The following is a 13,226-nucleotide window of genomic DNA, read 5'->3' on the forward strand; positions in this document are numbered from 1 at the left end:
AATCATGTTCATGCTGAAGCTATAGACACAACAGTAAAACTCTGAAAGCTCCCATTGTGTGTATTAGCACAGTTTAGCATGTACAACCCTAATTCCAATGAAGTTGAGACGTTGTGTAAAACATAAATAAAAACAGAATATGATGATTTGCAAATCCTTTTCAACCTATATTCAATTGAATACACTACAAAGACAAGATATTTAATGTTCAAACAGATAAACTTTATTGTTTTTTGCAAATATTCACTCATTTTGAATTTTATGCCTGCAACACGTTCCAAAGAAGTTGGGACAGGGGCAACAAAAGACTGGGAAAGTTGAGGAATGCTCAAAAAGCACTTGTTTGGAACATTCCACAGGTGAACAAGTTAATTGGAAACATTTGAGTGTCATGGTTGGGTATAAAGGGAGCATCCCTGAAAGGCTCAGTCGTTCACAAGCAAGGATGGGGCGAGGTTCTCCACTTTGTGAACAACATTGTTGAGAACAATGATTCTCAACATGTAATTGCAAGGAATTTAGGGATTTCATCATCTACAGTCCATAATATCATCAAAAGTTTCAGAGAATCTGGAGAAATCTCTGCAAGTAAGCGGCAAGGCAGAAAACCAACATTGAATGCCCGTGACCTTCGATCCCTCAGGCAGCTCTGCATTAAAAACCAATATCATTCTGTAACGGATATTACCACATGGGCTCAGGAACACTTCAGAAAACCATTGTCAGTGAACACAGTTTGTCGCTCCATCTACAAGTACAAGTTAAAACTCTGCCATGCAAAGTGAAAGCCATATATCAACAACACCCAGAAACGCCGCCGGCTTCTCTGGGCCCGAGCTCATCTGAGATGGACTGACGCAAAGTGGAAAAGTGTCCTGTGGTCTGACGAGTCCACATTTCAAATTGTTTCTGCACAAAGTTAAAAAGCCACCATCTGTGATGGTGTGGGGGTGTGTTAGTGCCTTTGGCATGGGTAACTTGCACATCTCTGAAGGCATCATTAATGCTGAAAGGTACATACAGGTTTTGGAGCAACATATGCTGCCATCCAAGCAACATCTTTTTCAGGGACGTCTCTGCTTATTTCAGCAAGACAATGCCAAGCCACATTCTGCACATGTTACGACAGCGTGGCTTCGTGGAAAAAGAATGTGGGTACTAGACTGGGCTGTACATCTGAATTTGTACATAAAGCAAGAATGGGAAAGAATTCCACCTTCAAAGCTTCAACAATTAGTGTCCTTATTTCCCAAACACTTATTGCGTGTTGTTAAAAGGAAAGGTGATGTAACACAGTGGTAAACATGCCCCTGTCCCAACTTCTTTGGAATGTGTTGCAGGAATCAAATTCAAAATAAGTGAATATTTGCAAAAAACAAAGTTCATCCATTTGAACAGTAAATATCTTAAAAGGATTTGCAAATCATCGCATTCTGTTTTTATTTATGTTTTACACAACGTCCCAGCTTCTTTGGAATTGGGGTTGTAGATATACATGGTGATATGGTTGACATGGTTGAAACTTTGTTGCATGACTTGAATAGACTGTATATTTACCAGCATCTCTGCCACTGATGGGCAACTTTTGGTTCCCATTACTAGAGTACCTCTGCTTTGCATATTTTGGTGTCAGCCAAGTTCTCTCTCATCAAATCCAATGAATCAACTAATTAACAAGCCCTGAGTACTGAGTACAAGTTGGTGTGTTAACTTAGGGAAAACATTAAAAAAGGGCAGGACCAGGGCCGATGATCACCGGCCTGTAGGCAGTTGTATAACTACTGGGGAGGATGGAGGAGGAGCAATCGCACTGGACACCTGGAGACTACTTTTGTTTTTTTAGGCACATTTTGTAGACACTGACTCTGAGAAAGATCCAATTTCTTAAAGACATGCTTCACTGGTTAGCTTCTATCAATACATACAGACCTGATGTTTTATCTCCCTCTTATTATAATGCATCTTGTCCTCAGTAACCATTTTCATATAAATTTTTCATAGCCTGTCACATGATATATTCATACTTTATGGATTTACAATCACAAAAGATCAAAATGATTATATTCAATTAATGTATAAACATTTTACTTTATCAACATGTGTATGTTGCACAGCAGTGATCCTCAGAAGTATATGCAACCTTCGTGTTTGGCCAATGACATATAGGTTATTGTTAGATACTAGTGGGTGGAGTAGCATGCCTTGAGAGTACAAACTTTTTTACATAAGAAAAGTGAATAAACAAGCAAGTTACATTGTCTTTTTTTTAATTACTTAAAAGCAAATTTTGAACAGAGAGCCCCATCATCTTTTTTGGCATAGGGCTTTATAATATCCTAATGTTGGAAGCCACCCCTAAAATGTTCATCATGTTATAAAATTCTGAGCTCATTCTAAGACAGCTGTTGATCTGTTATGATTATTACTGTCTGGAGCTTGAAAATGGAAACTATTTAGCAATGGCTAATTCCCAGGGTAATTGGTTTGGACAGCAGCACCACAAATCTGGGAACGTTTTCTTTTCAATTACGTTAATACTTTGTTTTGTGGAGTGAAATGCATATTTGGAAGCAATACTGTTTTACTTGGCAGCATCCATGTTCTTAACAGTTTTTCAAGTCTACCCACAAACTGAAACACCTAGAAAAAACTAATCGTTAGCTGTATCGGCTGCTGTTTCCTTTGAAGAGAGGAAGATGGGGGTTAGCTGTTGGCAGGGTTTGGGCTCCTTTTTGTGCAGCTGTAGACATTTTTCTCCACATCTCCACAATCTAACACAATCTAAATGTCTAAACCCTAGTCCCATGCCAAGAAAGACATGTTTAGCTTGTGAAATTACTGGTGCTCACTGCTCCAATATGTTGAGATGGATTTAAAAAAATTGCTACACAAGCACAGTATTGTGCTTCTGAAATCTGTGAACAAATTTTGCAGAGGGCAGACTTTCCAGAAATTAATGTAAACATTCTCCACTGTGGATGTAACATCTTGTACAGAGCAGAAGACCACACAAGTGCACTGAAATCATGAAAGCAGCTCAACAAGACCAGTGTTTACATTGGCCATTCAATAGCAGTGAAAACAAACTATTTTCTAAGTCCCGTAACCTTTTCCTTATTTACGTTAATGCTAAATATCAATTTTGTGTTTGGCTAATGTGTCTCTTGACTCAGACATAGTAAACATGGACAATTGCCACTCTTAGATGTAGCTTTTATCCTTTGTTCTATACTCCATTAGCATGGTAATATAGATGACATTGTACTCTTACATTCCCGTGTACTGTTGAACAGACCCTCTACTGACATAACATCCTGCTCATATTTACCCAGTCTCTGCCCAGGGTTGAGGCCCTGAGTGACTGTTGATTTACGACTTTATCACTTCCTCCCATAATTCTGCTAAAGTGCATTCTCTTTCCTCTTCTGGAACAAAATCTGGCTTATAGATTCTTAATATTCTCAGTGGCTCTCATACTTCGACATGGCGGTCTGTTAGAATCGGGGAGGAGATAGCCCTTTCATATTTCTTACCTCCTTTTATGAGACCACGTTCACTCCAGTGTCAGTTGGGCCTCCAGTTGCTATGGTGACTCGTGTTCGCCACAGCAAGCCTTCAAATTCCTGACATCTTGCTGCTGCTGCTGCTGCCGCCAAGACTTTCTGGCACTAGAGGTCTTTCTGCTATCTCCCCCATTAACCCTCCAGAGCTGTGCGCAAGAGATTACGCAACCTCAGCACAAAGTAACAGACAGACTAGCTCAGTGAATGGCCATACATTTCAGCCATTATGTAACCTCTTGTAATTTGTTCTAATGTGCTGCTGAAGGCATGCATTTGATGCCCTGCACAATTGTAGTTTATGCAATTTTTGTGATTACCCAGATTAGCAAGTACTCAGTAAACAAAAAAGCAAACATAATTCCAACTGAAAGGGCAACAAATAAGGAAAATATAAGAATCCTGGAGCACAGAAATAAATGCACAATATGTTAACAATGGCAGAGACACACCTGTTCTGTATGTTGGTATAGCTGTAAATTGTTAGACTAGCTAAAGGAAGTGGGGCCTCCCAGGTGGCATGTCTTGTTAACGAGAGTTGCCTCCTATCACCGGACACAAGCTTGAATTCCAGTGATACTACACCCATTTGTGGCCAGGAGTCCTAGAAATCATAATTATTTACTGAGATTCACCACAAGTACATCATGAAGGTGGTTTAAAATACCTTATTTTAGGTCCAAAAGGCCCTAGCAGACATTCATTTCTGAATCTGCTCAATCAGCAGAGAATTTAAAAGGACAAATGTTTATGTAATTAGGTTTTTGGAAGATAAGGAGTGTTATGCAATGTTGTTTGCAATTTTATTGTGTCGTGTGCTTTGTCTTTGTGTATAATGTTGCTTTTGGATGCGTGTTTGTATATGTATTTGAACAGAAAAGCTTTGGACACAAAATAGGGGAAATCAGATTATGAAGTTGTATAATACTGCATTTTAACTGGCCCTTCTGCTATCTAAGTGGAAAGGAATTCTGCTCTCTTGTTGATCTGCATTAGTGTGTAACCAGGAATTGGGCACATGGTTTGTTCAGCCACTTTGTGATTATGTTTGAGTGTTAGTTTGAGCAAATGTGGTGGTGGTTTGGAGAAAGCGGTGGTGGTTTGAGTTCTGTACTGTACGAGAAAGGAGATTCAGACAGTAATTGCGACTAACATTGTAGAGTTGGGCAGAAAAGGAAGGAAATTGTATTATAATTTTAAATGGTTAAAAATGAAATAAACTTTAGTATTGAGTGGATGGCTGATATATGAATTGTCAGAGGATTTTAGGTCTCAAGTGTAAAAACCAGTTGTATTATTTTTTCCTACACTAATTTCACAGAACCATAATATCTACCAGTTTTATCTTTTGAACAATGTACTAGTCAGGCTCTACATTAATCATGAGATTATAGTTGAAGAATTGGAGTTTGGAGAAGTCTGAGAAGTGGGAGAATCCTTAGAGATATTTTACATAGTAACTTAATGGTGTTATGTTTCCTTTCTGTACAGCAGAATAATATTCATGAATATTAAATTAATTCCATTGTCATAAACATCTGTTTTCTCACAGTACGCTCCAACCTAATTCCCAGCCCTCCCACCTACAACTCCAAATATGATTACTTGAACTGGGAGACATATTCCAATAACACCTACTACACTCGAATCCTGCCACCAGTGCCACTGGACTGTCCGACACCTATGGGGACTAAAGGTAAGCTTAATTCCAAAAGGCCATTCAGTCATTTCTGTCTAAAGTACTGTGGCATGGACAGATCATGTCTGAGTGCCTCTACTTTATTGCCTCCACAGCTGTAACTATTATTTTGTTTCTCTGTAGGGAAAATGGAGCTTCCAGACCCCAAGCTGGTGGTGGAAAAGTTCATGTTGAGGCGGAAATTCAGGCCAGACCCCCAGGGAACAAATCTGATGTTTGCCTTTTTCGCTCAGCATTTCACCCACCAGTTCTTCAAGACACACAATCGCGTGGGGCTGGGCTTCACAAAAGCTCTCAGCCATGGGGTAAGACCTTTTATAAGATCCCTGAATAACAGCAGGGGAAACGTTTGATAGGTTAAGTACACTGATAAAAACATAGGAAATGTCCTTCTTTGTTTGTCTTGGCATAGATATACTAACCCGTTTAACAACGTCTTAATGAACAGAGAGACTGATCAGTCCCATAGTAATATCTGTAGTGACATGCCAACCATGTGGCCATTTAATCATTTACTGAACAATTACCTGTAGGGTCTCTCTGTAAATGAGTAGATGTTTTAACTGCACCCTTTACTTTAACCAGTTTTCCACTTAAGGACTGGGCTGGAAATAGTAATATTGAAGGTGAAGGAGAACCTTTTGAGTACAGCTGTTTGAATCCCCACTGATTCATATAAGTTATGTCCTACAAGCAGTTGAAACATTCTAGGATTTTCAAACATTCAAACATGTTATAAACTTTCTTGTGTCTTATTTTATATACAGGTGGATGCTGGACATATCTATGGAGATAACCTTGCACGACAGCTAGATCTTAGACTTCATAAAGATGGGAAGCTGAAGTACCAGGTACTGGTGCTGGTGTGAAATGTTCTAAAATCATCAACAGTGCTAACGTCACCGTGACTCAGAGTTTCTGAAGTACATGTCAGCCAGTTTTTATCAAGTCTTAAAATTCTTCTAAAGTGGCAATACATACTGATGACAAAGCATTTTTTTCACTTGTTTTGACCACATTAATTTGTCTCCCTTGGCCACAGCCAAACCTCATCCTCTTAATAAAATTCTTGAACCTTATCAACTACGTTAAACCTCTGATTTATCACTGTTACATCCTGTGAAGATACTGTAAAGTGATATATTTTTACTTGCCTTGTACAACTTTCTGGATTGTGTAGACTGAAGGCTGCACTGAGGTTTCTGCTGAACCTCAGAGATTAAATATGAAATCTCATACAAATAAAGCGATAAGAGGGATGATGTGAGCTGGGAACTAATATACTAGCGTATTGCTCCCTTTTTCTGCTAGTTTGAAATGGCTCACCTAAACGTTTAGAAATCTGTATATGCTGTTTTTACCTGAGTAGAGAGTGTGGCTGAGGTGTCTAAAGAAATCTTGAACTTTTAGCTTCCTTTGAGAAGGGACTGTATTGTATTACCTTTGTTTTGTGAATTTTAATAAGTGCTTCTGTGTTGGTTTGTATGCTTACACAGATCATAAAGGGAGAGATGTACCCACCTAGAGTGGCAGAGGCAAACGTGAGCATGAATTACCCTCAGTCAGTCCCTCCAGAAGAGCAGCTGGCCATTGGCCAGGAGGTGTTTGGCCTGCTGCCAGGATTAAGTATGTACGCCACCTTGTGGCTGCGCGAGCACAACCGGGTTTGTGACATCCTGAAGAAAGAGCACCCTACCTGGGGAGACGAGCAACTGTTTCAGACAACCAGACTTATTATTATAGGTAAATAGCCAGTACCCTCTGTAGCCTGTGCTGTTTAGCACTGTCCCTTTGTTGATGGGTAGCATATTTGTGATGCAAATACAATAAGGATTGAAACAATCAAATAAACAGTTTGTATAAATATACAGGGGGTATATTTTCAAAGATTTTTCAACAAATCACTGTACTAACAAAACCTCATATCTCTGAAACAGTAACATTACAGGAAAAGGACAGACATGTTTTAAAATAAGTTAATAAAAACGATAATTATATTTCAGGTCATTTTGGACCATTTTTATTGAGCAAATGGTATAAAATAAAAAACAAATAAAATAGAATTAACAAGGTTTTGATATGACAGTGATGATATGCAGTAGCATAGTTTATTTCATATTATTTGCTTTCTTGGTTTGCATATGGCTGGATCTGGTGTTTTCCAGGTGAGACTATTCGGATTGTGATTGAAGACTACGTGCAGCACCTGAGCGGCTACCATCTGAGGCTGAAATTTGACCCATCCCTACTGTTCCGAGTACAGTTCCAGTACCAGAATCGCATTGCTGTGGAGTTCAACCAGCTCTACCACTGGCACCCACTCATGCCCGACAGCTTCTTTATTGACGGAGCAGAGATCCCCTACTCTCAGTTCATCTTCAACACCTCTATCCTTACGCATTATGGAGTGGAGAAACTGGTCCATGCTTTCTCAACCCAACAAGCCGGGCAGGTACGGTTTGCTTGGGGATTCTTTGAGATGCAAATATTTTAGTTGTGATCTCTTTGGTTTCACAGTGAGTTTCAGTGGCTTGGACAGATTTGTACTAAAAGGCTAAGCCAGTCTGAAATGTAAAGTTTCATCCCAGTGTGTGGTTTAGTCCCCTTTTCATCCTACTGCAGTGATGCCTTGGTCCCTTGAAACTCTTTAAACTTTCAAATGACTTTACCAGCCTTGAGGTATCTCCTTTAAAAAAGAGAAGTAGATGGAATGATGAGTGTAATATTTTATCATTGTTATGGTATGTTAATGACTGTTGTTTCTGAAATTATGCAAAATCTAAGCATTCAACAACATGCATGGCAAAATGCCTGCACAACCCACCTTGAAAATGTTAAAGTATTCTGTTTTACACCACTGTGCAGGTCATTGGCCTCTAATAAGGTAACACACATTTTGAATCAACCATGTGTGCAGTTTAAAGTGTGACTTGCTGAGCATCGTTTCGCTTGAACTATGGACTCCACCCATAGCTGAGAATATTCCTGTAGCTGATGCATCGTCACTATGACTTCCTTTTTAACTGACTGGGTTCTTGTTGCCCACTGATAAACAGGTTTCTCAGAAATGTCTGTAAGTAATGTGCAGAGCATGAACGTTTCACAATTCCTAATATTGATCTCAGTCATGCACCTGCGCACATGCTCTTTAGTTACTCAAATATCATCAAAACATTTTTTTCTTCCTTTTTAACTGACTGGGTTCTTGTTGCCCACTGATAAACAGGTTTCTCGTAAATGTCTGTAAGTAATGTGCAGAGCTTGAACATTTCACAATTCCTAATATTGATCTCAGTCATGCACCTGCGCACATGCTCTTTAGTTACTCAAATATCATCAAAACATTTTATTTCTTCCTAGATTGGAGGTGGTCATAATATCCCCCAGGTGGTGGCCAGAGTAGCTGAAGGAGTTATTAAAGAATCTAGAGAACTTCGACTAAGGCCATTCAATGAGTATCGGAAAAGATTCAACCTGAAGCCGTATACATCGTTCTCCGAATTTACAGGTATTCACATACAAAAATGTATTGACTCATACACTCAGAGGTTCCACTTCTGTCAGCAAGGAACAGAGGCCTTAGGCCCCAGAGGGCACAGGCTCACCAAAACTGGGTAGATGAAGACTGGAAAAAACATATCCTGGTCTGATGAATCTCAATTTCACGCTGATAGCAGGGTCAGAATTTGGTGCCAACAGCATTAATCCATGTGCCCCACCTGCCTTATGTCTACAGTCCAGGCTGGTTGAGGTGGTGTAGTAGTGTGGGAAATGTTTTTTTGGCACAATCTGGGTCTGTTGATAATTAGAAATCATGGCTTGAATTCCACAGCCTATTTAAGTATTGTTGTTAACCATGTGCATCCCTTCATGGCCACAATTTAACCACCTTCTAATGGCTACTTCCAGAATGATATTATACCATGTCACAAAGCAAATGTTGTCTAACTGGTCTCATGAACATAACAGTGAGTTCAGTGTTCTTCAGTGGCCTTCACAGTCACCCGATCTGAATCTAGTAGAACACCTCTGGCGTGTGGTATAACAGGAGATGCACAGCGTAAAAGTGCACCTGAAAAATCAGCAGGAACTGCATAATGCAATTATGTCAATCCAAAAGAACATTTTATCAAAATTTTGCCACAAAGATTTGAGGCTGTTTTGAGAGCAAAGTGGAGTAATTGTGAGTTTGATCCATGATGGCTTGGAGCCCAAGAGAGCATAATTGTTCTCACTCTCTCTGAGGGGGTGGGATGGCCCTCTCTTCTCCTGTCACTCAGCATGCTTATGAAGGTGGGGGTCTATTAGCTGACATGACTAAATCGACAATAAGCATTCTTCTCTAAGCATGTTCAGCTGTTTAGTGATTTTTGGTGATGTTTAGTTGTGTTATCAGTTTAGCAGTTGGCACTTCATGTGTCTTGGAGGAAGAAAATGTTAGTCTTCACCCTCCCACCTTGAGAGCACCATGTGTTGCAGGGAAATTTTGCTAGGGGAATTGGTCATGACTAAACTCATGAGAAAATTTGGCAAAGTCATTGTAGTCATTCAAAATTCTGAGCTGTCAGGTGAGATTGGTAGGAGTGTTGTTATGTTTTTATGGATTGATGTTACACGCTTGAAATGAAACTTGACATCAATCTTGATTTGAATTTTATTGTCTTAAAAGAGGGGTGTGCAGAACAACTGACCTACAAAAAAAAAAAACTCTTCCACAAGTTGCTTGCAATGACATATTTCTACCAGTTAGGTCTCCAGGTTCCCAAATTTTCATTGCGATGCTTTACGTATGCAGTACTTTTCTAATTTTGTTGGTAAATCACCCTTCTGTTCTGTTTTATTGCCAAATCATGCTTCTACCTTTTTTTTAATATCATGTTTGCAAGTGAAGTTGTGACAACCTTGAGCCATTGTTTTATATTATTTTCCAGGTGAGAAAGAAATTGCACGCGAGTTGGAGGAGCTCTACGGAGACATTGACGCTCTAGAGTTCTATCCAGCTCTGTTGCTGGAGAAAACCCGGTCTGGCAACATATTTGGAGAGAGCATGGTGGAAATGGGAGCACCATTTTCTCTGAAAGGCCTTTTGGGAAATCCCATATGTTCACCAGAGTATTGGAAGCCCAGTACATTTGGGGGTCAAACGGGTTTTGGCATAGTCAACTCGGCAACACTGCAGAGCCTGGTTTGCCTCAATACTAAATGGTGTCCATACGTGTCGTTCCATGTTCCTCCATCAGGCTCTCATCAACAAGAAAGTGGACCTCATTCTGAATTGTAACCAAAATGAAGAACAAGAGGTTCTACACCAGATAGAACTGTGATGTTAGAACTATACTGTCAGGATTGCTGTCAGACTTCACCAAATGTTTGTTTACATATTCTGCAGACATAATTAATTGATCTAATAATGTAGTCATATTCAACTAGTATATTGAACTCTCTAAGTTCTGGCCACCATTATGGGCACCCTTTTCTTTTTTATATACATTTAAAATATCATTATAAATAAATGGAGATATATCATTGTTTTATCTTTAGAATATTTTAATGGATATCTAAAGTTATTAAACAAAAAACTTGTCTTTTCAACTTGTAGGAAATGATTTGAAAGAAAAAAAATATGATATGTACAGTATTAGTGGCACCCTTTCCTAATATTTTTTTGCGTACCCTTTAGCAGCAATGAAAGCCTTTCAAACGTCCTAATTACATTGTATGAACAGGAATGGCAAAGACTTTGGAGATAGCTTTAAACCCTTTACCATTCTTGTGCTTAGAGATAATAGCGCTTTTGATGCTGTCAGACAGCTTTCTTGTGTTCACCTTTCTGAAAAGGGATCGTGGAAAGTAAAGTGGTCTTTTAAAGCTTTAAATCCACCATTCATTGGTTAATTCAATTCATTTGAACCCTCATTTATTCATTCTAATTTCTAATTTATCACAGGTGAGCCTAATCTGAAAGGAATTCATTTAAAGGGTGCCAATAATTGTGTCACATCCATTTTTCATTTTTTATGCTTTTTCACTCTATTGGTTTAGTTAGCTGTTGTGTATTGAACATGAGTTTACAACGATGTTTCACTATTTTTTATTTTTATTTTAGGAAGTGTTGTGCATTATATACTTAAAATTCAGAAATGCCAATAATGGTGGCCAGAACTACACTCACCGGCCACTTTATTAGGTACACCTTGCTAGTAAAGGGTTAGACCCCGTTTTGCCTTCAGAACTGCCTTAAATCTTCATGGCATACTTTCAACAAGGTGTTGGAAACATTCCTTAGAGATTTTGGTTGGTTATTTGAGTTACTGTTGCCTTTCTATCATCTCGAGCCAGTCTGCCCATTCTCCTCTGACCTCTCTCATCAACAAGGCATTTTCGTCCACACAACTGCCACTCACTGGATATTTTCTCTGTTTCTGACCATTCTCTGTAAACCCCAGAGATGGTTGTGTGTGAAAATCCCAGTAGATCAGCAGTTTCTGAAATACTCAGACCAGCGCGTCTGGCACCAACAACCACGCCACATTCAAAGTCACTTAAATCCCCTTTCTTCCCCGTTCTCATGTTCGGTCTGCACTTCAGCAAGTTGTCTTGACCACCTCTACATGCCTAAATGCATTGAGTTGCCACCATGTGATTGGCTGATTAGCTATTTGTGTTAGCAAGCAATTACCTAATAAAGTGGCCGGTGAGTGTATAAGTAGCAAGTGAGCTTCTTCAAGCTTGTTTATGTAGAGCAAAGTAAAACAGTGATGAATGTAATGAGATGAAATGAGATGAAAGCCAGTTACCAATGGAACAACAGGCAGTTTTAGTGTCCCCAAAGCACTGTAGTATGATCATTGTTACATCTCATGTTGGGAGAAAGCCACCATGAAGCAACAGAAACATCAGAGAGAAGAGTATATGATAATGCTACTTCGAAGTTTTTTGCAGGTGAACCCCTGATATTAGAGATTTTGGTGAGAGTGTAAAGAGAGTTTTTTTTTTTTTTTTTTTTTTTTTTTTTTTTTTTGTTTGTTTGTTTGTTGCTTATTGTCATGTGATGATGTTGAGGTCAGGGTTTTGGAGCTATGCCCAGTAGCATTTAAAAACATTTTTTTGGCCTAAGAGTGCACATGAAACACATTATAAATCACTTAGTTTACAGTGAACTATGATGCTAAAGATTTCCTACATACTATTAGCTGCCGTTAATCACAGTATTCCGTCCTGTTGAGCAGTAACTGTTCATTGATGACAAGAGTATTAATGTGTAGGATGATTTTCGATGAGTGACAGCTGCCACCGAATCATGTTTATCAGAAGATGCACTGATCAACTTCTTCCCTGTAACCTGTCAGGACCACCAATTTATATACATTTAACTGAATGGTCATTCAGGCATTTTGGCCCTTTAACTGCACAAGCTGTGCTGCTTGTAATGATCTACGGCTTGGAACATCATTTTGATTTTTTTTTTTTTTTTGTCTTTTGTGTTTTTGTTGATTTGAGAATAGGTTACTTTAGATATTTCTCCACTTACAGATTTTATACAATTGCCAAGCATTTTCAGTACTAGATTGTTCTTTTTTCAACAATCTTTACACAGTTAGCACAACTGCTGTTAGGAGCAAACTGTGAAGTTTTTTTTCCATGCTTGAGTACAAAATGCACCACAGTTGATCACAAGTGACCACAATTTCCTGAATTCTTTCATTCAATTCTAAGTCAGCCTTAACAAAAAATTTATATTTCTGTAGCTCAGTTTGTAACTATTTGTAGAAACTGTTACAAAACACTGGAATCTTAAAAATAACCTGGATATCAGTAAGTCACAAATACTATGTGAAAGAATCAAATCTTCTAAAAGTATAAAGGTCATAGAGAAAACTGCTGACTGAATGTATGTGAATAGACCAATTGCCATCTGTGATCCTATGCAAATGTTGACCATCTGTAAAAAAAAAAAAAAAAAAAAA

The 13,226-nt window shown here is 38.8% G+C and overlaps 1 protein-coding gene across 1 annotated transcript in view; it reads left to right on the plus strand.

Moving 5' to 3' along the window:
- ptgs1 (prostaglandin-endoperoxide synthase 1) overlaps positions 1-11,519 on the plus strand; it is a 20,127-nt gene extending 8,608 nt beyond the window's left edge. Inside the window, exons 5-11 of the mRNA XM_017691137.2 lie at positions 5,113-5,256; positions 5,383-5,564; positions 6,027-6,110; positions 6,756-7,002; positions 7,425-7,711; positions 8,620-8,767; positions 10,191-11,519. Coding sequence (XP_017546626.1) covers positions 5,113-5,256; positions 5,383-5,564; positions 6,027-6,110; positions 6,756-7,002; positions 7,425-7,711; positions 8,620-8,767; positions 10,191-10,540 — 1,442 coding nt within the window. The 3' untranslated portion in view covers positions 10,541-11,519. The remainder of the gene's footprint in view (positions 1-5,112; positions 5,257-5,382; positions 5,565-6,026; positions 6,111-6,755; positions 7,003-7,424; positions 7,712-8,619; positions 8,768-10,190) is intronic.
- The last annotated feature ends 1,707 nt before the right edge of the window (positions 11,520-13,226 follow it).

The sequence above is a fragment of the Pygocentrus nattereri genome, chromosome 20 (genome assembly GCF_015220715.1).
Source record: "Pygocentrus nattereri isolate fPygNat1 chromosome 20, fPygNat1.pri, whole genome shotgun sequence".
Classification (NCBI taxonomy): Eukaryota; Metazoa; Chordata; class Actinopteri; order Characiformes; family Serrasalmidae; genus Pygocentrus; species Pygocentrus nattereri.